Source organism: Strongylocentrotus purpuratus, unplaced genomic scaffold, assembly GCF_000002235.5.
Source record: "Strongylocentrotus purpuratus isolate Spur 01 unplaced genomic scaffold, Spur_5.0 spur5_scaffold_9, whole genome shotgun sequence".
In the NCBI taxonomy this organism is placed as follows: Eukaryota; Metazoa; Echinodermata; class Echinoidea; order Camarodonta; family Strongylocentrotidae; genus Strongylocentrotus; species Strongylocentrotus purpuratus.
The window spans coordinates 32,410,421-32,435,243 of NW_022145615.1; the positions used below are offsets into that span (position 1 = coordinate 32,410,421).

A 24,823-nucleotide genomic window follows, 5' to 3' on the forward strand; every position below is an offset into this window, starting at 1 on the left:
TTTTTAAAGAAATCTCCGGGTGAAAAGTCAAATACACCCCTTTTTTTTACAATTCTCGGGCCGGACTTTGTCGCACGAAAAGTACCCCTTTACCGGACATTTTGGCAACACGCATCCGGTCATTTCGAAACCTGAGTGGGGGGGGGGGGGGGGGGCCGGGATACCAACATTTCTACAGAGAGATGGGGAGACGGGACTGAGGAGTACAGGTGTAATAATCATTCACTGTACATGCATCCTATATAGAGAGTTAACCTTCATTTGCCCTTCTCAGAGCATGGTCTGTTCTATCATGTCCTGGCTTTTGACACAGGAATGGATATTCTGAAGAAAATTGGGAGGAGAAAAAAAAATATAAAGACCAACAACGACAAACGAGTAACTGGCCGCGACATAAGCAATCGCGACTTGGAAAAAATGTAGTGCGCCATTTACGTCGAAAAGGCGCGTAATATAAATTTGTCAACACAGACAACATTTCCCGCTGTAGTGTAGGTATTCCAATCTTAAATCCTTTAAAAAATGATATTTTTACTCTTTGTGTTATTTGTTGTGAAAGATTTGTTCGGTCCTATGTATTGATGTGAATTCAGTGTATTAAAATGTTGTAGTTTGTTAATGGCTTGGCGCAACTGTGTTTGATAAATTATGACGTGAAGTCTAACAGTTAAAGAGTGCGCATGCTACACACAGATTTGATCTTGAGTGTTGATTTTGCGGCCTGCACAGATCCTACAGGCACAGGAACGGGCTCGATCGCTCGGCTTTCGGGGGCCCCTCGCTCTGCATGTGGGCTTTGCTGCTACAGCCATACTCGTAATTTAGTGGCTAGTTCGTGCTAGCCTATCCGATATGCTTCAGACTTTCTGGCAAGTATTAGACTATACAAATGATACACTGCTGTGAGGGCATTAGTAAGAATTACCCACACAAGGCTTTGGAACGGTCTAAGTTAAGTGACTACAGTACGCCCTAGCCGAGGTGCTCGAAGGTACTGTAGTAGACCGAAATTTTTGTCTCTTTCGTTCGTTAGCCTCTGATTTGGGTAGGGTCGGCTCCTCTCTTTAGACACAGAAACCGACCATAGGCGCTCCTGTGCGAACGTTGTGTCCATTTATGGCCACAGAACTTTCCCCAAAATACTCAATTTTACCGGATTCATATCATGCCTAACTTAGATCTATCCGATGCATTTATTTATTTTTGAAAATTAGACCTCTAACTTTAGGCTAAACTACATGGGTTCCACTTACCAACTTGAATGTGTTTAATGGTCCCTTTTTAGGAAATTATGGGTCAAAATCGACATCCATGTTGAAAATCTTGCAGCCGTATTTTGAACTCCCACTGCATGACGTCATCTAGACTAAATTTCATAGTCTACTCGCAAGGCAAAATGATTATGAAGGAAAAAATGTGATATCGTCATTACAAATTCGTAGCTCATGCACATTTTTCCCATCATTTCTTTCATCTCACTACTCATGCTGACCTCTCTTTCTCTCTCTTTTGCTCACTCTCTGGGCTTTGGTTTTCAGCTCTTCACTCTAGCTGGAATCTAGGCCTTGCAGTCAGAGGCTGTTTCACTGCAGTCATGCCCAAGCACAAATCAAGCACCAGCAGTCAGAGTGGGGAGCCCAAGTCTAAGAAGGCCCGCACCAAGTCGAGCCGAAGTGACGATAATGATGAAAGCGAGGAAGAGGAACTAACCAACCAGTCTCAGAGGCCAGACTTTACTGCTCCATTGGAAGAGGTATGTAGAGGTCTTGTGGTGTAGATCTTGGGGATAAGTCTCCAGGCTGTGAACCACAAGGTATGGGGTTCAAACCTTTATTGGTGATCAAATGAGGACTCAAGTCTTCTTTATTCCTAGTAACTTGTCTCTTTTTCTTGTACAAAAAAAATCATCTTTCAATTCTTTTGCTCTTTTTATCCTTCCAGAGAGAAGCAGAATATGGAATCATTGAGAAAATATCAGTAAAGAACTTTATATGCCATGGACGACTTGAATGCAACTTTGGTCCAAATGTCAACTTTGTTGTTGGGCGCAATGGGAGTAAGTGACATAATCCTTTTAGCTTGATAATACATTAAGATGGAGATTTGTCATGGTAATCAAAGTTTTCTGTTAGTCAGATGGTTTGTGGATGTTAGGTCTTGGAGAAATGAAAGAATAACAACTGATGAATTAGTGCTCATAAACTCCTGTGAAGTAAGAATTGTACGATTGAAATATGGATAAGGTTTGATATTTATAGATCGCTATTGAAATTTGATGTTACAATTTAATTGAACTTGCAATTTCTATTTCTGTCTCGGCTAGAATGAAAAAAGTGTAGATGCATACCACTGCATGTTGTATTGCTTCAGTTTTGTAATAAAATAACTGTATTTTGTCTCAGACCTTTCATGATTTACGATATGACTTTGACATTGATTTCTCACAGGTGGAAAGAGTGCGATTCTGACAGCTATTGTAGTGGGCCTGGGTGGAAAAGCCATCGCAACAAGCCGTGGTAACTCTGTTAAAAACTTCATCAAGGCTGGAAAAAAGTAAGAACCCACTTTCGTATCAAAATGTTCAAGTTGCATAAGAATTAGACTTAACTGCCATTTGTTGCAAGAGAGGCATTGAAATCTGTACTTCATGTAAAACTGACTGAATGATGTTCTACAGACTTGTATCATTCACACATAGCAAAGTAAAAGGTACTGATTTTTTTTGTAGTGCTAGTGTCTAACATTATTATTGTGGACAATAAAACATGAATCTTGAAAATACAACGAAAAATTGTTTGAATTTCTAACCTCCGAGATAAATTACAAAAAATAATGCTTTGTTGATTTCTTACAGCGTTGCTGAGGTATGCATCAAGCTGCGTAATCGAGGAACTGATGCCTACAAGCCAGACGTGTATGGACCGTCCATTACAGTGACGAGAAAGATAATGAGAGAGGGCGGTAACAGCTACAGAATAACGTCAGCTAAGGGTAAAGTGATAAGCAACAAGAAGGATGAGCTGTCTCACATCATGGATCATTTCAACATTCAGGTAAGGCCAAATAACAAAAATTAATTGTTTTTTGTCATTGCTCGCCTCCTTTTTAAAAAACTATTTACTATTTTGACCATGCACGCCTTTCTGATTGACCTTTGACATTTGTTCTTGTTATTCCCTCAGGTTGATTGACCTTTGAAATCCGTTCTTGTTTGTCCCTCGGGTTTATTGACCTTTGACATCTGTTTTTTGTTTGTCCCTCAGGTCGATTGACCTTTGACATCTGTTTTTTTTTTTGTCCTTCAGGTTGATTGACCTTTGACATCTGTTCTTGTTTATCCCTCAGGTTGATAACCCTGTATCTATCATGAACCAGGAGACCAGTAAGAACTTTCTTCTCAAGCAAAGTGCCAAGGACAAGTATAAGGTTTGACTAGATACTCTTCCAACTATTCCTTTCCTTGTTGATGTTTATATGAAGGGTAATACATTCCTTGCCTGACTCTCCCATGTCGCAAACATCATGAATTTCATAATAAGATAAATGAACAGTTTTTTTTGTGTTTCTTTTAATGTATTTTTGTCCAAGGAGCAGTTAATGTTTCATCCTGATATTTCAAGAGTTTGACTAACATTATTTGACTAGAGTACAGGGGGTGAATTCAGATCTCGAACCCCTTCCCCAGCACCCATTTGCGTTCATCTCATTTGAAAATGCAAAAGAAGAAGAAATTGTTGTTGAGCACCTTCAGCAGCCATGCTGAGGTGACATCCAAAATACTAATATAACCATGGGCAGAGAACACTTAGGAAATCTTTTTTTTTTAAGTATTCATTAGTATAAGGAAAAAAATATATAATTTAGCCAAGCTCAGATGTGAGGCATCATTGATTGATCTTACTATATTAATGATTTTTTTTATATTTTTTTTTAAAAACTAAGCTTTGAAATGTTTCTACATCCAAATTGTTTACTGATTCAATTTTCTTGTGACATTAATTCAACAGTAGCCCGCAAGAAGGCCATCACTGCTATTGACAGTACATAACACTGACGGCCTTTTTGTGAGCAGCCGACAAATTACATTGATGTGAACTTATGGCAACTTTTTTCCCCCCCACTGTAGTTTTTCCTGAAGGCAACTCAATTGGATCAAGTCTCCAATGACTATCGTGAAATTATGCTGAATAAGGGAATTACAGAACAGAAGGTCGATGCACAGAGTACTGTAAGTTTGTCATATTAACTGATTTGTTTTAAATACTTTTATCCAAGACCTAAGTCAAATTTTTATTTTCACACAATATTTGTGATGTATTTTTTTGTTGACATTTATTTTTGTTTCTTTTTCCAATATTTCAACAATTTTGTTGTAATGGTTTCACAGGACAATTTTTAACAAATAGTTCCTTGACACTGAAAGTTTGAAAAATGTAATCGTAATCTTTCTCTCTTCACCTCGTCAACAGAAACTTCCTGCCCTGGAATATGAGGTATTGGAGATAGAACAGAAGTTCAAGGCGTTGACCTGTCTTCATGATTTGACCAATAAGAGAGAGGAGCTTATCAACCAATCGGCTTGGGCACAAGTTGCAGAGTTGGAAAGGGTAAGAGGTCACTTAAATTTGCTTTTTTTTCTTTTCCTTTAAATGTTTATTTCTGTTTGCTATTAGTCCTATATGCCTTCACATTGCAACTATTACATAGATTATTTTGTGTCCTGTACCAACTAAATGAGTTTGTGATTGATTGCTGTTTTGCAGTTGACCACTACAGTATGTGCAATCCATTGATCATATCTTCTGTTTGGAGCCAGAAGGGATGTTAACTCATATACTTTAACATAGAGATATAAAATAGATTGAGGATATGATTTCAGTTAGACAGTTGAAAGTTAAAAGAATATATCGAGAGTTAATTCAAACAAAAATCGAAAATTCTAGAGCGGAGGAATTTTGGCGTAATACTTTGGAAATTGAATATATACCTGTATGGTCAGATGTTTGGTTATTTAAGTTAAAAAGTATAAAAGACAGCTTACTAATTAATTTCAACTTTAAATTCATGTATAATATTTTAACAATACCATATCATTTGTTTAGATGGAAAGTTAATGCCAATGATAAATGTTATTATTGTAATCAAACAGGTGATTGTATGCACATGCTCTTTTTTTTAACGAAGTCAGTATGTTTTGGAATGAAGTTGAAAGGAATATAAAGAAATATTTCATGTCTAATTTTAATTTCCAGCCATGTCATCTATTGTTTGGTATTGATTTTAATTCAAAGAAGGAAAAAGATGTGGATATTATTTTGAATTATGCACTTTTTACTATTTACAAAAGTTTTGTTGGAAAAGAATTTAAAAAGAAAACAACTAAAAAGAGACTTCTTCATATTTTTATTTACCTATTAAGTTATCGTTTACAAATAGAAGAAAATATTAGAAAACCATGTATATCCCTCCAGAAATGGAGGCAAATGCTAAAAATGTGAATATGTTTATATTATTATGAAGAAGAAAAAAATAAAGAAGACCTGAAATGGTTATGTTACATACAAAAAAAACAAAAAAAAACATAGAGTTGAATAATGCCCTTCTGGCTCCAAACAGACGATATGATCAGTTGTTACACTTGTGATACTAGCCCAAGAAGTAAGGAAATATAGTGATCAAATGATTTTTCTCCTGAAGAACTGAAAGCTGAATACACCCACCTGTACCATGTGTTATTTTACAGTTATCATTCCATTTTCACTAAGGCATTTCATCTCTGGTCTGAGCTTTTGTTTCTGTTTAAAAGTTTTTGTTTTACTTTCCCTCTGTTATAGGAGAAGGACACCAAAAGGAATGAAGTCCAACGTGAAGAAAACCGAGAGCCCAAGTTTGTTGAGAAAATTCAACAACAGGAGGTATGTGTTGCAAAGTAAACATGAAGGGTCATGTATGATATAATATGAGGACATTACCCATGCTCTTGCACTTTTCATCAAAATATAATGAATGCTTTGTGTAAGTAAAATAGAATTAGCAAATATCATTTAGTAAGAGAATGTATTTATCAGGCCTTAAAGAGATGGTTGAGTTCTGGGAAGAAGTGAAAAATAATTTGTGAGCATTATCATTGCTATTATGCAAGTGTGGAAGAATTTCAGATTATAAAAAATCCCTGAAAAGCATGGCTCTTCAAATACCTTAATATTCTAAATATGGCATGTAACATCATAAAAAACCAGGACAGATTTTTATGCCACATGTTAGTAGAGTCCCATATACATCTTTTGGTGTGCAGTGCTTGTTACTTTACCAAGACTGTGCCAATTTCTTATCATTTTGATGATTCCAGAACCTTGCAGTACACACCAATACTTATATGCTAGATAATCAACTTTTTCTGATTCCACAACGTTTCTTTCACAATGCTACTGCATAACCAGAACTCAACTTAATATCTTTAAGCCACGGTCTCATCCATCCCGCATAGGCTTAGCGAGGGGTCCATATAGAGATTTTGGGGTTGTACAGGTGGCCTGTGCGCACTACACAATTTCAAGCTACCTGACCCCTGCGTAGCCTTCATTTTCCTATGTGGACAGAAATTTGAGAATTTTTTTGTTGTTGATTCTTGAGTATGACACAATCAGATGCAAAAATTAAAAGAAAATGTAAACGCTGTTTTCATTCCTTTGTTCTTGCTTTGCAGGCTAATGTGAAGAAAGCAGAAGAAAAGCACGCCCAGATCCAGAGCCAAGGAGAAGCCTTGAGACAGAGACTGGAGAATCTATCCCCGCAACATGACACAGCTAAAGAAAATGTACAGAGGCTAAAAAAGACTGTCAAAACTCTCGAGGTATGTTCCAGGATTCATCTCTATGGAATTAAAAAAAAAAAGGCAATATTGATCATCAGGACAGCATCTCACAAAACAGTCATAAGAACAAGTTCACAGACATCCCAATGAAACGCGTGTTAAACTTAATGCACACGTTTCAATGGGATGTCGGTGAACTTGTACCTATGACGGTTTCATGAGACGCTGCCATGTTCTTCAATTTTGCAACATTAATATTATACCTCTAATGCTACATTATTCTAATAACATGTAATATTTATTTTACAAATGTACTTTATTGACAAATTTTGATTGTAAAACAATTTTTGAACCTCTCAACTTGTTTCCAATGTAGGGATTGTGAAGCTTATTTTCCTTCTTAGAATTCCTGACATCATACGCACGCCATATAGTCATGTAACAAAATGGATGCAGTGTGCATAGAAGTTTTTGCTTGCTTCTCATGCATCTCGCTATTGGTTCTTACCCCAAAATGGGGAATGACTGTCTCAAAAAGATACCCAACAAATGGATGCATACATCCAGAACTCGGGAATTAATCAGGGAATCAAAAAATTTTGGGGGCCATATTGTGACCATATTGCTTAGGGCACATTGCTCCTTGTTCTTTGCACCTTTAATCGGGCAAATGGTTTCATCCTACCCAGGGACATTGGGTCATTGCATATGTCTTATATCTAGCTCTAACACTTATATTGTTTTTGTGTTCTTTGTGCAGAGAGAGATCAAACAAATAACCACGCTGATCCATAGTGAAGAATCGGATAAAAATGACATCTTGCAGAGAATTCAGGATGAAAAAGAAAGGTAAGTGACTACAGCTTCACAGGCATATTTTGGTCATTCACTTGTCGTAAAGAACTATGAAGATGACAGGATGTAAATCATGAATTTCTGGTTATTCAGAAGCATCATTTTGGAGATAGCTTGTACTATGATCGCCACCAGACGATAGTCACAAGGCAAAAGTGAAAAACTGTTTAGCATTGACAACAATTTTTTTTTTGAACTGTCAGATACCCTCTATAATATTGCACAACTCAGAAATGGCACACTATATATCCATGTGCTTGGTGTCAGCAAATGTGCAAGGGTTTATAGGGAAAGATGTTAAAGTGGCATTGGTGAAAGTTTCAGTAGTTTAGAATGAGAGCGTCAAAATTTGTCCAGAAAAAGGTTTTCAATTGAGGGGAGAGGCTCGAGAGAAAGATTTTAGTTTAATTTAAATTATTCTAAAGAAATTTACATCATTCCCGAGACTTACGCTTCAAGCAGGGATACATATTCAGGCGTTTTGGTCATTCACTTGTCGTAATGAACTATGAAGATGACAGGATGTAAATCACGAACTTTTGGTAATTCTTGTTGCTACCACAGGGACCAGGCACAGTTTGAAGAGGAGAGGCTTGAGAGAGAAAGACGAGTCTCTGCTTTGATGGAAGAGAAGAGAGATCTGGAAGCTCAGAAGCAGAATGCTGCCAGGGAGATTGACCAGTTTGCTAATGCCGTCAACAGTGCTAGAGAGAGAAATTACTCACTGCAGTAAGATATTTGATGAAAACTTGAGCTTAAATTTTAAATCATGCTTGACATGTATTGATATAACTATCTGTATCCATATCAATAACTAGGAATAAAATGGTAAAGTTTTCAATGTACAAGAGATTGCATCCTTAAAGGTAATACAAAGTTTTGGTATGGGGTCATGAATTTGGTTCAAATTAACATATTTGAAGCATATGCGTTCCTACATTATTCATTGATCGTTGTCCCGGTTAAAATCAAGTCTAAAGTTATGAAATTATAAATAATAAACTATTTATGTTGTTTTGCTCCCTCTCAAGGTCAAGATATAAATTTAGCTATGAAACAATGTTTCTTGACAAAAATCGACCGATTAGCTATTCCCGTTTGGAAATAATATATCACAACTACATATTCTGAGATTTTCATGGTCGTAGCTACCATTGTACGGTCGTAGGCGCTATTTGAAATTTGTCAAAATTTACCGGGAGCACCGGTAAATTCTTATATTCAATTTTTCTCGAAAGCAGAAGTGTTTTAGGGGTTAATTTTTGTAGTGCTTATGAAACATCCACAGGGGCATCCAAATATATAAAAATTGTAAAGATTCACTATCCACCCAATTTTCAAAATTTCCCAAAACTTTGTATTACCTTTAATCTGCAAATGAAAAAAAAGTAGTTTCTTTAACTTTCCCCTTGGTAAATAACAATGCATAATAAGAAATACAGGATACAACTTGTAATTCTGGTAAATATGTAGATGGAAATTTGTTCATAAACCTCTGAGCCATCACGCCTCTTTGAGTTGGAGGAAGGTGCAGGTGTATCTCGAACATACAGACATCGAACCTGTCACAAGTAAATACTGTGCCATAGACTCAATAATTCATGATTAAAACCATCCTGCTAAATTTGTTTCATGAGATAGTAATAAAGTTCTGGCAAATGTCATGATGGTGTTTTCAGATCCAAAGATAGTGAGCTAAATCAAGCCGTAACTGCTGGGAAGAGAAGACTAGAGAACCTTGAAGGAAGCAGAAAGAATCGGCTGAAGCTGTACGCGGACTACATGCCTAACTTACTGGCAGAGATTGATCGATCTACTGCTAAAAATCGGTTCCACGAGAAGCCCCTTGGTCCTGTGGGTAAGAATTTGTTACCGTTTGTTTTAGCAGTGAACTAGGCTTGGGAGCGAGAGCCGAGTACCCGACTCTAACCGATTCTGAAATCCAGAACCGAGGAGTCGACTCCAATCTCTAGAGAGTCGATTACTCGAGCACGTCGGTTCCGAGAAAAGGAGACTCGGTTCCAAGATAAGAACCGAGTCTTTGGCGCTGGAGTCGACTCCACAGCACCAAAATTCAAAGAGATACTTTGCAAAAGTGAACAAGGAACATTGCCCGAACGAACTGGTGTCGATTCCACAGCACAGAGAATGAACAAAATCAGCTCTGTCAAAGCAGAATGCATGCGAGCGATGGGCGCACTAGCAGCATGCTGTTTTGATACACACATTTGTGTATAGCACTGCTGCATGTTGTCTGTAAAACTGCCCCCCCCCCCTCCCAGCTGAACGTTTGACCTTTGGTAAATTGCGCAAGAGTCTTGGAACAATGGCCCCATTTTCTCTCCTCTTGGAGCGTGTGATCAAGGAGTTGATTCATGTTTTCTCTCGTGCGCAAACTGATTTATGTGACTTTGTGTTTGCTCTCTCTCTCTCTCTCTCTCTATCCCTAGTCTCCCCTTCCCCTAGACATCAGACGTTTAGTTTTCTTCCTCAAATAAACTAAATCACACAACTCACAATTTCCTCCTCCTTTCTCTCCCTTGAATTATCCTTTTATTCTTTTATTCTTCTTAAAAATAAGTTTGACAGGTCTACAATTTACATGTACATTCCCCCACCCCCTATATCTTGTTTCCTTCAGTTATTTTGTTTTCCTTGCAAGAATAAATGTGGCAGGTCAACATCTCCCCTTCTCCCTTTCTCTCCCCCTCTAGCATCCCCTTCTGTTATTATTTTTGTCTCAAGAATAAGTTTTGCAGATCTACATCTCTCTGTCTTGTGTTCTTTTTGGGGTATTTAAACAAATAAGAATAATTCAGGCAAGTCAAGTGTCCCCTCTCGCTGTGGCATTAGCGCAATCTCTAAGAGTGGCTGAAAATGCAGACTAGTTATTCTGAAACCAAGATCTAGCGCTGTTATCTGTTGTTTTTAGAAAGCACGTGGTTAGTAGTAACCATGGGAATGGAGTGCCACGAGCTGGGGCTGGGGTCATTAAAGTTTTTGGGTGGCATTGGGCGGGCGGGCGGCCATGTGAGCATGAGTTATTTACACTTAGCTCTCAGATAAAGGTTGGTCCCTGGGAGGAGAGCCAGCGGACCAGGCATGTTTCGGATACATTCCATTTATTTTAGGCAGGGAATCAGAATCTTTAGTTTTACATAATGGATTGTTTACCGTAATATTGGAAATAATTGTTCTGCATTTCTTACATTTTAGCAGTGTAAGTACGAGTTGATTATTCCATCATTCTATGTTGAAGTTTAGAATTTAAATTAGACCTAACATGTTTTTGTTTGTTTACATTGTTGCCAAGTTGCCATGAGTTATTAAATAATTAATTACTTTATTAGCAGTGGTCATGTTTTTTTCTCGATTTGATCGAAAGTAGTAAAATAAATCATTTCATAACTGTTTATGAAGGTCTGCACTTTGATCTTCTTTATATATTGTTTGCATGTAATTGTAGAGATATCATGAGACGAAACTTATACAAAACATCAATTTACACACACAAGTCACACATACATTCATACTTTTGATACTCATTTTCAAAAGTAAAGTTTTCCAAAAAAATATCTCAGAAAATCATCTGTTGCTATCGGTGCCACTGCTGAGTGGAGCCGACATGCACAGTACATAACATACAGTGTGTAAACACCTCCCTGGTGTGTGTGTGTGGCCTTTACAGCATTGTGGCTTCAATTACATGTACTGTATATGGCAGCCAGCGGGAGTCGATTCCACTTGGAACCGAGGCCGAGAGTGGGAACCGGAGTCGGTTCTCATCAACAAGGGAACCGCCCAAGCCTACAGTGAACTCTCATTTGCACATGCCGCGATGAACCGCAGTGAACCGCAGCAGGGTTTTTTGGGGGAAGGGGGGGGGGGGTGCCAAATGAAAAGCAGGTGGGGATGCTGCAACAAGGGTCCAACAAATACTTGCTTGTCTGTGTTACAACATACAGTTTACTGAAGAAGAAAAGGAATACATGGGATTGGAGAATGATTTACCTCAACTGATTACCTAGATTTCTTTTTATGATGTATATTGAATGTTTAATGATTATGTTATCTGATAAATTGTCAAACAATTGTCCCCCATCCCCCATGATGTAGAAAACCTCACGTCTGATAATTACCCAATTTAAATTGGTTTCCTGATTTTTCCCTTATTTTCACTATTCTTCCTTATTTTTCGCAATTTTCTTACTCAAAAGGGGGGAAATGTTGTTAGATGCCATTTTTTCCCCCCGAATCCTATTTTTCTTTACCGTTACTCAAGGGGGGCGTGGTTGAGGAGGGAAAAAAAAGAAGAGGATTCGGGGGAATTACCCTGGAGTACTTCAATTCATTGACTTGATATGAAAAACGGATATCAGTTTTAGAGTATTTATTACATATTGATTCTTTGTGTCAGTAAAAAGAACTTGTTAAAGGTTTTATTCAAAAATCTGTTTGTTTTTTCAGGATCATTCCTTAAGCTGAAGGATGTTCGTTGGGCGCTTGGTGTGGAATCTTGCTTGAAACGATTGATGTTTTCCTTCTGTTGTCATGACCAGCATGATGCTAGTATTCTCAAAGACATCATGAATAACCTCATCCCACAGCATGCTACTCAACCCTCCATCATCACTTCAAAGTTTGAGGTACGCAAGGATAATTTAAAAAACTCACCTTTTCTGTTAATAACATAACTGTACATGGGAAACACCCTATATAAATACATTATTATTGTTATTATCATCATCATTATAGTTTTTGTTTGTGTCATTGGAACAGAGTCCTGGCATACCTCAGATTTGAAATATTCCACAGAGCTGCCAAGTAGTCCGTTTTTAACGTATTAATATGTTTTTGGGGGGTAAAATACGTTTGTACGTTTTGCTGTGCTAAATTACGTTTTTTGAAAGTTTCAAGTATGGCTGTGCAAACGTGGTTGGCTGTGAGAACGAGCGTATGCATAGTTGTGCTATTGCTTTGTATTGGTGATTCCTGCAGCGCGCACGCATCCGCATTGCACACAATACAGGGGATGTACACCACTCAAAGAGGTGCGCATTTCCCCAGTCCATGCATACGGTACAGTACATGCACCGAGTATCGAGGCAGCAAATCTAATTGCCATATCCATAACACACGCAAATGACATACCAATGCAGTACACACAGTGTCACTCACTAACGTACAAGAAAGTCCATCCTAAAAGCCTAATTTTGCTGTCAAAAATGCGGAATCAGAGCCATATTTCCAAAGCATGCGAGGGCTTAGCCCAGTTTTAAGAAACAGTTTCGCCAAAAAAGCGCTAAAAATCAAGAAATCATTACAAGTTTTTCTGATTATCGCAAGCCCTTCGAATGTGATGGTATCTTCAAAAAGTCAAATGAAAAACAAACACCGGACCCTGCTTGATGCATTGCTTTGTGTACAAAGTTGATTGCAACTCCAAACTTGCCTTGATTCGACCCTCGTATTCATTGACTTAGCGTTTTAATTTCAGATTTTCTAAAATTCTGTGATGTATTTAATTAATTAAATTTTCTGATAAAATAGGTAAATATATTTAACATATATTGGTAAAAATACAATTTTTTTTTCCTTGAAAATATTTTTTTTATTTAAAAAAAAAAAATTGTTTAAATTGATAGGTCGGCAGCTGTCAATGATTGAACACGTTTTTATTCAAAGAAACATAGTTGCAATAGTATTTTACAGGGAAAATAATGAACATTTTTAAAAACGGGCAAAATATGCTTTTTCAAGCTGAATAATATTTTTTTTGAAAGTGACAGGTTGGCAGCTCTGATGCCAGGACTCTAGTTGCCAGTTGCTTTGTGTAGAGTTCAAGTGGTCAAGTGGATATATCTCCAGAATTCAAATCTCTTCTGTACCCTTGTAGCATAGTCACACTGACAAGACAACACCAGCCCAACAACAGACTAAACAAACAAACAGACAAACAATGACAGTACTCCAAATGACCAACATTTTCTCACTTGTTGGTTTAAAAGTTTGTAGTTGGTGTAGTGGTAAGATGTCCTTTGGAAAGACATTAATTTATATTTTGCACCCTCTGCCAAGATGCAGTAATTGACTGTCTGTTTGGAAGTACTTTATTGAGTGCTTTTGAAGACCTTGAAAGGCACCCTGGCTTTAAGTCAGGATGATAATATGTTACTTGATATCACCTGCTTAGAGCTAGAAAGGTGTTTAATCTGTGTACAAATATACAGGTTAGATCGAGCCCTTCTATCTCTGAATATACAATATGTGCAATTAAAATTGTCAAGGGTTAGGGCTATGTTTAGAGTGTATTCCATGATTGAAATTAAGAACTAATAATAGTGTGCAACAGATGTCACTGAGGCATGTGTCATACAACCCTTTTATTGCTGCAAGTGTAAAACATTTCTAGCAAATATTTGCTACCATATCACTATCTAGATATATATAATAATAAATTTCGATTCAATTCAATTCAATAATACCTCCTCTTTCACCCTTCTCATCAATCTTGGTCACCATAAAGCCAAACCGGTATGACATCCGTCGTTCAACTGTGCAGAGTAACGACTTCCCTGGCTTTCTAGATATCGTTGATGTCAGCAATCCAGTAATCTTCAACACTCTTGTCGATCAGGTAAAGCTCATTATACTTCAACTTCACCCAACCGTTTTTCCATGGATATAGGACAGGCTTTAACAAATCTTTCAACACTTAAATGTCTGGAATGAGATATAGATCCAATTCATTGCTTTGTGACGATTCACCTTAAATGTAATTAAATTGTAATAATATAGTTTGGAGAATTAAGGAATCGATCAGATCATTTTTTCCCAATTTTTATCATTAATAATAGTCTGTTTTCACTCAAACTTTCAGATTATCTTTAATTGTACACCTAGCATTAAAGTCTCTACCTTAGCACCATTTTGTCTCATCTGAACAATGTTACCAAGTCCCTTTAATAGTCCTGTCTTGTATAGTAGAGTGATCAATCTGAATTGAACTCAAGTCCCCAATTATGTCAATGTATGATCAATGATTTATTGATTTGTGATTGAGTTTGATCAATCACATCTCCCTCTATGATGTGGCCCTGATTTGACCATCACCCTTGATTGATTGGTCAGTGGGTCGGTCGTACTTGTCTGGTCACCTTTTCTGGTCAGTCGGTTTTTACCCGACCGCTAAGAAAATAAAGATGCATTGTGTAAGCTGCAAGACTTCTATATAATTAAAGCCCCTATCTTGAGAAATTTTTGGAAGCCGTGCAAATCCCTGAATTGAACTGCAGCAGGAAGATGAGTTCATGAAAATGTATGCGAAATCTCAGATTAAAAAAAATGTTTTTCTCTCTAATTGAAATTCTCATTTTTTGAACAACAAATTGGATGAATAATACACGGGTACAAATATATTTTGTAGAATATTGGCATTTATAAATTTGTTTTGCCGATTGCAAATTATTCTTAATTGTTTTTCCACGGAATGACAGTATCTATCATTTTCAATCTGACACAAAGTCCTATTTTCATCGTTTCTTAAAACTAAACCATGTAGCCGAGGATTTAAACATTGATGACTTTATGAGCCATTTATTGACATTGATATTGTGCATTGAACCCTTCGAATCCTATCTCTAGCGTGGTGTAGAGAGCATCTTATTGATTGAGAGAAGCAAGGATGCCAGGGCTTCCCTGAGACAGCCCCCTAGGAACTGCAGAGAGGCTTTCACCATAGAAGGTGATCAGGTTTATGCTGGTGCTGAGCAGCGCTACTACTCGTCCATGCAGAAAAGCGCAAAGATTCTCCGGGGAGACACTGACAATGAGATCAGGTCAGACATTTGTCTATTTTACGTTTTAATAATTATTGTATTTGCTTATATAAATCAATATAAAACCTGTCATTTTGCCCCAAATATTGTCTTGTGGTCTGTAACATTGGGACAAAACATATTGGACTTGCTCAAACACAAGTATTCCAGACTGTATAACCAAACAAACCTGTTTAGCTTTCTAAGTTTTTCAGGGAATTTCATTAAAGTTAATACCTTAGGTGGATAGAGACAGAAAAAAGGTAAACTGCCTTCTTTAACAGCTTTACCACAAGGTAATGAAGCTCCCATTCTGATTGCAAGTATCATCGTAACTATGATTCCAGAGTGCCCACATTTTTACAGATTACCCTGTTGATACAGGTATGTGCACTTCTCCTTAATTTACAAAGCCGACATGACATGACAGAACATTTCTAACTGTGAAAAATAGGCAATGTAAGTGGCACAATATGTTTGTGTAATAGTGCCCTTGCAATGTTATTTTTACTAACATAAAGCACGTTATTTTCTCTTCTTATTCCAAAAATACAGTGAAACAAAGAGAGATATGAGTGAAAACCAGAAGGCACTGAATGAAATAAAGCAAAAGATTCAGGCTCTGAGGCAAGATGTAAATGAGAATGAGAATCTAAAGAAAACAGCACAGCGACAGAGGAAGAAGCTCGAGGATAAAATAGGCAGAATTAACAATGTGAGTAACGATGATGATGATGACGATGATAACGATGATGATGATGATGATGATGATGGCTTCTTGTTTAGTGCTGGTATCCACCTGCTTGGCGCTCGATTTTACCTCACATCAATGATCAACAACACTTTAATTGTCCTTCCAGCAAATCACTCAGCTGGAGGCAGAAGGCGAGGGAGAAGAAGAGACCAACGTGGCAGAATTGGAGGAGGAGGTCCGGCAGATGGAGGCCAAGATCAACGAACACAAGGAGAAGCTGGAGAGGTTCTCCAAGAACTTCAGGGCAGCTCGCAAACAGCTATCAGAAGTAGAGACTCAGTTCAAGGTGGTGGATGATCAGATCCAGGAGATCAGCTACCAAGTGGATCCTCTCAAGGTACAATGATTATGATGATGATGGTGATGATGGTGATGGGAGGAGATGATTGTGATGATAGTGGTAGAGACCATGGTGATAACTACCGGTATGTTGTTGGTAATGATAGAGGGATGATGATGGTGATAGCGATAAAGATTATGATGATGGTGATGATGATGATGATGATGATGGTGGTGGTAGTGGTGGTGGTGGTGGTGGTGGTGGTGGTGGTGGTGGTGGTGGTGGTGGTGGTGGTGTTGGTTAAGGTGTTGGTTGTGGTGATGATGATAATGATGGATGTTGTAGATGCTGATGTTAATGATAAGGAGGAGGAGAAAGATGATGATGGTGATGGAAGAGAACTATGAGAAATATTAAAAAGGAAAGTGATGGTGAATTGAAAAGGACTAATGATCAGGGAGAAAGTCTCGAAGCACATGGAGATAAGAAATATGACAAACAAGTAAAGATCTTGATTCATTAGATGGTAAAGGATGGAAACATGATTTGAGGAACACAGCTGTCATAAATTAATTATCAAGAGGATAAGTATCAAACAAATTTGCTTTTTATTTTCTTAGGATGATTTAGCTGGGGCTAGCATTGAAGTGCAGACAAGTAAGCAACATCGCAAGCATTATGAAGAAAAGAAGAAAGAACTGATGGCAAAGATTGCTAACCTCAAGAAAGAAGCTGATGCAGCACAGAAAGAAGTAGAGGTAAGGTGTCTTAATTTATATTAAACTGTTTTGAGGGAATCAATCGCTGGAAAGCTATTGAAAGGAGGATAAAGGGAGGCCTTTGGGTTCCTTAACACTGATTTTATGCACAACGGTTTGTAATATATTCAAGTTTCTATAGAAATGTATAATTGATGGTGATCTTTGTTGATATATTTAAAATGAGTGTAGCTTGGCATATCATGCCATCTACGTCTTCTTTTGGACAACTGCACGTAAACAAATGGACTTCATTAACGGTAGTCAGCGACTTAATCTCTACGTGGTCAGCATTTGCGAAACAGACTGAAGTTCTCCTCACGCTTTGGTTTCTCGTATGTTGCATGCACGTTATTGCTGAGGTCGCGTAGTCATATTATACCCGATTGGCCCCGAGTCAGACCACAGGAAAAACACATAGTCTTGTCAGGCTACTCTCCCTTTAAAATGTTTGTAGATCCTTTGATAATCTTATCTACAAGCATTTGTATTTTGATTTGTCATAGTTGGCTTTTTTCTTCAATTAAATTGGAAGCATCAAAATCATAACAAATGACTAAATCTTGCTGAAAATCACAAACAATAAAGAGAACCTAAGTGTAACACAGACATGAATATATGGGACTACACAAACATGTGGCATCCAACTTTGGTTGAAAATTTGGAAACTATGTCTAGTCATATTCTATAACTAATCATATTTTGAATGTGAGAGCACTGCAGGAGCTATCCTATACATGGGATATTGGTACTATAATATTCATCTCTCATGTGAATAGAAAGAGTGAGAAAGCTTTCAAAGAAACGGTCACCTTTAGCATAATGTAAACTTCTCTTAAATTCTTGTTTGATGTTCAGGATGCAATAACAAAAGCCATGGAGATCTATCCAGAAAGGCTGAAGGTGTCGAGAAAAGTGAGCAACATTGACAAAGAAATCAAGCAGATCACCAAGAGGATTGAGAAAGAGCAGAACATGTGAGTTATTAACAGGAACTTTCCATTTACCATGTTCTACTTCAAAAAGCATATATGTAATAGTAATAAATATCTTTTTCAATTTCCACTAGATTCTTAGTGGCAAATTCAGTCGTATGGCTGGATTTAAACAAGGATCAAACCCTTGTTACAGGTACTTGCTTGGAAGAATGCAGAAAAGTGAACAATGGATGAATGAGATGGGAGGGGGGGGGGGGGTGGTGATTGAGGTGATGGTTATAATAAATTGGATTTTCAAAGTGCATTTTTACTGAGGGTCTAAATTGCTGAGTATTGTTATGCGGCCATGGCCAAGCTTCAATTATTATGCACTCAAGTATACGTGTATCACTTGTTCTGGGCATAATTTGTTGGAAAAGTATAATTATGTCTCCCATGATACTAGTTTATAAGCATATGAAGAATGTGTTCCTATTTTCTGATCACTAGGCAAGGAGATCCTGAAGTTATCACCAAGCTATATGATGAAGCAAGGAAGAATTATCTAAAAGTCAAGAAGCAAATAAAAGGCATGAGGAGGTTTGTAGAGGTACGAGGAGACAATTTTGTTATTCACCCTTGGTCTTATTCACCCTATATATTGGTTCAGTCACTTGATCAATTGTTCCTATGGTCTAAAGGGGGGGTGGGGGGGGAATCTCCTAAAGTCATGAAAATTGTGAGAGAGAGGTGGAGTCCATCACAAACATGAAATACTATATATCATTCCATTGTATTTGTTTGCCGCTTGGATGCTGCAACCCATAGCAAAATTGTGCTTATCTGGTCATCAAAAAAGGGCAAAAATGGGTCATAAAAAGTCATGGAATGGAATTTGGTTCTAGAATTTCTCAAGATCAATACAAGTTTCTTATAAGGCCTAAAAAAAAATAAATGTTGTATTGCCCTTTGCGAGCGACCCAAAAATCTTGAAATCTATGGTCGGCTTTTAAAAAAAAAAAAAATTACAGATTTTTTGGAAAAAAATGTATTAAAGCATTCAAACTTAGAAATATCAACCCAATGAGGGAGTATAAAAAAAATCTGCATGCACGCTACCGTTAAAGCGCTTTGTACATGCGAGTGAGCCATTGCTTCGCTGCCTTGTGCATGCTTGCATGCATTCGTAATAGCAGTTATTGTCATGCTCATTGTAGTGTGCTTTGTGTTTCGCACGCCCTATTCATAGTACCATCGCATTAATCAGATTATATAAAAAAAAACTTGGCACGGGGGGATTTTTGGCTAGGCACAATGGGGATTAGCCCTGTGGCATGATAAGAGTTAATAATAACAACAACAACAACAAATTCAAAACCATGATGCACATATATATATATATATATATATATATATATACATATTTGTTTCTTTTTTCAGAAATTAAAAATGATCCTTGATTAGCAGTCTGTCCTTCCTAAGGCTATGTATTTCTTGATAGCCAAAATGAAAGTAATAATTCAAGACCATGATGCATATTTTTTATATTTTCCCTTTATATTTATTTCTTTTTCAGAAACTGCAAGTGATCCTTGATCAGCGGTTTGTGGTATTAAAGGACATACGTAGTTACATAGCACAGAGGACCAAGTACTACTTCATAGCCATGATGTCCACTCGTGGCTATGTGGGTCAGCTCATATTCGATCATAAGAAAGAGGAACTTATCCTCAAGGTAAGATGCTGCTATGTAGAAAGAGAAAAATGTGATAGTGCTGAAATGAGTGCCTTTATATAATACATGAAAGATTTAGTTTAGAAACATACTTCTAAATTTTAAATAGTCATCAAACAATCTGCAACCTATAGTTACTAGTTTCTAACAGTTGAAGTTATTTTTCCAATTTACCAGAACTTAATTCTTTTTAAAGATACAAATAAATGCTGGTAATGACATATTACAATAGAATAAACATTTCTTCCTTCCTTTTCAAAGTTGTCTTCTTACGGCATAGACACTAAAACGATCATATGCACAATAGTATTCTGTATTCTGTCCAGGTTTTCTATAAAAATTGAGCAAATCTGTTTTTATAATATAATACTTTGAGCTTTGCAACTGTTAATTTTTTTTCGTATTTTGATAATTAGCAAAACAATTTATGGTATACTATACACACAGCCACATATCCGTAACATTGGTAAGCTAGATAGCAATAAATTTGTGTGCTTTTTCGCTCTTTTTATGATAATTTGGAAGATTGTCGTAGTAAAAATGTCCCCTAAAATATAAAATTATTAAAAATATGATGATAAATAGCTTAGAAATGTGGAATGTGTGGGTTTAGTCCCATACATCCATTTCTGTGTGTGGTACATGTAGTTTCCAGCAGGACTGAGCCAGTTTGATTTGATTGATTTGTCAGGTGGATCCAGGAGAGAGCCAGAAAGCCAAGGATGTGTCTAAGGACGTGAGAAGCCTGTCTGGTGGAGAGAGATCATTCTCTACAGTGTGTCTTATCATGGCCCTCTGGGAGTCTGTGGAATCCCCCTTCAGGGCCATGGATGAATTTGATGTTTTCATGGTAAGTTTGAACCTAACCCTAACCTACTATAACCAACTACAGCTAAATATTGTTTATAGATGCCACTTTTGCTGCTTTCCTATTAAAACAAATTTTGTTTTGCTGAAGTTGTATGGAATGGTGCACCCATATGTAATGGCCAAGTTTGTTTGTCCTGTTTCTCTTTCTCTCCTTCCTTCCCTCCCTCCCTCCCTCCCTCTTTCTCTCCCCCTCTCTCTCACACCCCCTCTGTCTCCCTTTCTCCATCTTTCTCACCCACTCACATTTTCCACCTCTGCCCCCTCCCCTGTCTCTCTTTTCTTTTTCCTTTGTCTCTCCTCATATGATCTTACATATAGTTCATTTGACAATTTATTTATTTCTTCTCAGGACATGATGAATAGGAAGATCTGCATTGAGTTGTTGCTGAAGTTTGCCGAAGATCAACCAATCCGACAATTTATCTTTCTTACTCCCCAAGATATGAGGTAAGATGCCATGTTTGGGATCATTTCGACAGAAATCATCAATCAATTTACATGAGGGTTTAACAATGTTACATCTGTGATGCGTGGCCCTACATGTTATCAGTGTCTGTGATATGGTGATATTGAAGCCCTAAAAAAATGATCATGAAGTGCTTCAAAAATGTAAAAATCTTTGAGTGACCGGTTTTATCTTGATAATCAGACAGGCGATCGGCTTGTAAAAGTCATGGGGTTCCTGACTGACCTAAAGGTTTCTAATTATCACTGCAGCATGAGCTAAATCCAGGATTTTGTTTCGTAATCTGAGACAACGATACCCAATCCCTTTAATAGTATGTGTTCTTTGGTGCATTTTTTTTCACTTCATGGACACATTGAACCATTCTAAATAAATAATTTACTCCCTTTTAAAGGTAATACAAAGTTTTGGTATGGGGTCATGAATTTGGTTCAGATAAACATATTTGAAGCATATGCGATCCTACAATATTCAGCGATCGTTGTCGCGGTTAAAATTGAGTCTAGAGTGATGAAATTGTAAAGAATAAACTCTTTATGTTGTATAGCTCCCTCTCAAGGTCATTAAGATATTAATTTAGCTATGTCTAAATAAGAGGTTTGCTTTCTTTTGTCTTTCACAGTAAGATCACCCCAAAGCCGTCGGTACGAATAACCCGACTCCACGACCCTGAGCGGAACCAAGGGTACATCACAGCAGAACCCAATGCCACTCAAGATGAAACGATGGAGGAGGGAGAGTAGCAGAACCGTGATGGGACAGAAGGAATGCCACCCAGTGCCTTGTGGTCATCACTTGACATTAATTTACATCAATGGACACTTGTGGATGCATCCATATTAAACTTGCCAGCACTTGTACACTACAAAATGTATTAAAGAGATGAAGAATCTCCCCTTTGAGCAATAATCAAGCAGATTTTCAGTGTGGATCTGTGGCTTAATATTAGTGAGATCTGGGACCCGTTTCACAAAGCCTTTTTTCCATGACAAATGACAAAAATCAGTGACAAATCTGCTGACAACCAATCAGAAGCAAGGATTTCAGTAGCTTATAACAAAAATTGTCATTTGTCACTGATGACAAGTTCTGTGAAACGCCCCCTTGATTGGATAGCTTACCATGAGATGATAACTGAAGTGGACTTTGATGAGGCTGGTGCTTGTCGTGAGAGTCAAACCTGTTAGGTTAGAGATGAGCTCCATGAGCCAGGTCTAAGATTAAAGGTTGATAGTTGGAGGAAAGTCAGGGCTGTTGATCCGGAACTGCCAGGAAATCAGTTGGATGAATTTTCTGAAGAATCGGAAAGAAAACATCGTTATTTTGTGTAGCAGCCAGTAAAAGCAGTGATCATTTGTCCAAGCTTCAGTATAACATAATAAGTGAATGAGACCATAATATATTGTAAGTGATATAGGTGTCTGCTTCAAGTAAAACTCTTTATCTTTTAAAAAGGAGATATCGTGTAAAAATTAAAAAGAATATTGAATTTCTAAGTACCCATTATTAGAAACTTATAACCGGTTATGACCAATTACAACATAAAAAGGTAAAAATCACTGTGATGCAACTTGTCACACTTTTAACAGATAGATACATTGTAATGTATTTAACTCTGTAACTGATACAATAGTATTGTATTTAACTATGTGACTGATACAATAGTGATTTATTTAGCTATGTGACTGATACAATAGTGATGTATTTAACTCTGTAACTCATACAATAGTATTGTATTTAACTATTTGACTGATATAATAGTGATGTATTTAACTATGTGACTGATACAATAGTGATGTATTTAACTATGTGACTGATACAATAGTGATGTATTTAACTCTGTGACTGATACAATAGTGATGTATTTAGCAGGTGTACAAAATGGCCTATGTCCACAGTAAGTTATGTGAGAATTAGTACATCAACTGAAGCTCCCACCAGTATCATACTGATCATTAATTCTTTGATGAATAATGAATTTATTAAATAGGTCTGGTAGAGAGCCAAGTAAGGGGAAGTGTTTAAGCCTATCTATGTATATTTTCCATGTGACTCGTAATTGTTGTATTATGAATGCCATCTGATGCTGAAAGTGCAGTACGCTGTGAGACAAATAAAGAGTTTAATTCCAAAAGGAGCTAAATACATTGTAACTTCAGAGAAAAAAAGGAATTGTTCATCAGATTTTGTACAGGTATCTATGGAAAAGTGATATTAGAAGGTGCATTTTGTTCACAATTGCTCTGATATCTATACCTCAATTTTCATCAAAAATGGATTTAGCTCCTTTTGGAAGTAAGCTCTTAATATACGCCATTCAATGTGTAAATTGTGATATGGAGCTGTTTGAACCTTGTTTGATGAACTCTGGGTAAAGGTGACGATATGAAATTTTGCTGTAAAGATCTTTAAGTTCACATAAATGAAATCATAAGAGATTGGCTGACCTTATGAAGCAATTGTACCATTATTAATAATTGCATATTTGAATCATGAAGTCAGACTTGATTGATTATCTATCCCTTGGCCTAGTCTGATTAGACCGTTGGTTATTTTTTGACATGATGGTGTGCATGTTACAATTGTTACTCCAAATTTGAGCATACTCCAAACAATACAAGTGAATATTATACAACATACAATGCTTGACTTGTAAGAGTTTGGGGAAAAGAGAGCATATTACAATGCCCGACTATCTAACAGAAAAGGTTGCACCGCTCGACATGGTATAAAGACAGATACCATCTGACAGATAGAGATATATCTTGTCACTATTCAATGAAGCATAAGGAAATTTATCCCTTGTTTTTTTTCCATAGCTGATTCTATAGACCACATTTAGACTCTAGAATAGGATGTTATTGGATGTTGAGCACCGTAATTCTTAGTTCATTTACCTAGCTTGCCTTCAGTACTACAACGTATATACATTCATCTGTGCTATTACTTATGTATTTTGCGTTGTCTGTTAATATTGAGTTTTAGTTGTGTATTGAAACTGTTATCAAAATCTTACCTGCAAATGAAATGACATCAAATAGACAGGTAGCTAAAAGTGTGAAATGCAGTAGCAGTTCTAGTAGGGATATGAATTTCAGTAAGGCACGTGTAGAAAATGAATGCAAGAATTACCCTAAGCGCCCCCCCCCTCCCCTACCCATTTTTCCAGAACCAAGAGCGGAACATCCATAGACCTGTGCTGCTCTATTGAAAGCTAGCTATTGAACATATAATTAACAACTAAATTATTCATACCCCTTATCAAGTTTTTAAATATGTGAAAAACTGATTTGCCCGGATTTATGTTTCTTGAGAATATGACATATTAAAAACTACTCTAAAAGTATTCAACAAAAGCCCTAATTCAACCGGTCCACCTTTCATTCTCCACTTTCGCTGAAAAAACATCAAATTAACAAGGGTTATGAATAATTTAGTTTTTAACTATACATGTACTTGTACGTCTTTGTTTTTCTAGGTGTACAGTTTATGCCTTGGTTTATCAAAGTGCTTTGTCTCTTGTTGTCTGACCAGACACTACTCTTGCATTTTGTTAG

The 24,823-nt window shown here is 37.1% G+C and overlaps 1 protein-coding gene across 2 annotated transcripts; it reads left to right on the top strand.

Annotated features, from left to right (window-relative positions):
• Nucleotides 1-421: 421 nt before the first annotated feature.
• Nucleotides 422-24,017, top strand: LOC100893240 (structural maintenance of chromosomes protein 6). 2 transcript variants are annotated; one of them, XM_030976328.1, is made up of 25 exons: nucleotides 422-486; nucleotides 1,539-1,753; nucleotides 1,942-2,056; nucleotides 2,448-2,553; nucleotides 2,855-3,053; nucleotides 3,346-3,426; nucleotides 4,127-4,228; nucleotides 4,470-4,607; nucleotides 5,835-5,915; nucleotides 6,707-6,853; nucleotides 7,575-7,663; nucleotides 8,234-8,398; nucleotides 9,349-9,527; nucleotides 12,137-12,315; nucleotides 14,196-14,306; nucleotides 15,314-15,507; nucleotides 16,042-16,201; nucleotides 16,347-16,577; nucleotides 17,141-17,278; nucleotides 18,137-18,255; nucleotides 18,706-18,805; nucleotides 19,772-19,930; nucleotides 20,622-20,780; nucleotides 21,150-21,247; nucleotides 21,889-24,017. In XM_030976328.1, the coding sequence occupies exons 2-25, from the start codon at nucleotides 1,595-1,597 to the stop codon at nucleotides 22,007-22,009; spliced, it is 3,330 nt and encodes a 1,109-aa protein (XP_030832188.1). In that variant the 5' UTR covers nucleotides 422-486; nucleotides 1,539-1,594; the 3' UTR covers nucleotides 22,010-24,017. The 2 variants fall into 2 exon arrangements, with proteins under 2 accessions (XP_030832188.1, XP_030832189.1); XM_030976329.1 differs by lacking the exons at nucleotides 422-486; nucleotides 1,539-1,753; nucleotides 1,942-2,056; nucleotides 2,448-2,553 and having other exon boundaries at nucleotides 2,966-3,053; nucleotides 3,306-3,426.
• The last annotated feature ends 806 nt before the right edge of the window (nucleotides 24,018-24,823 follow it).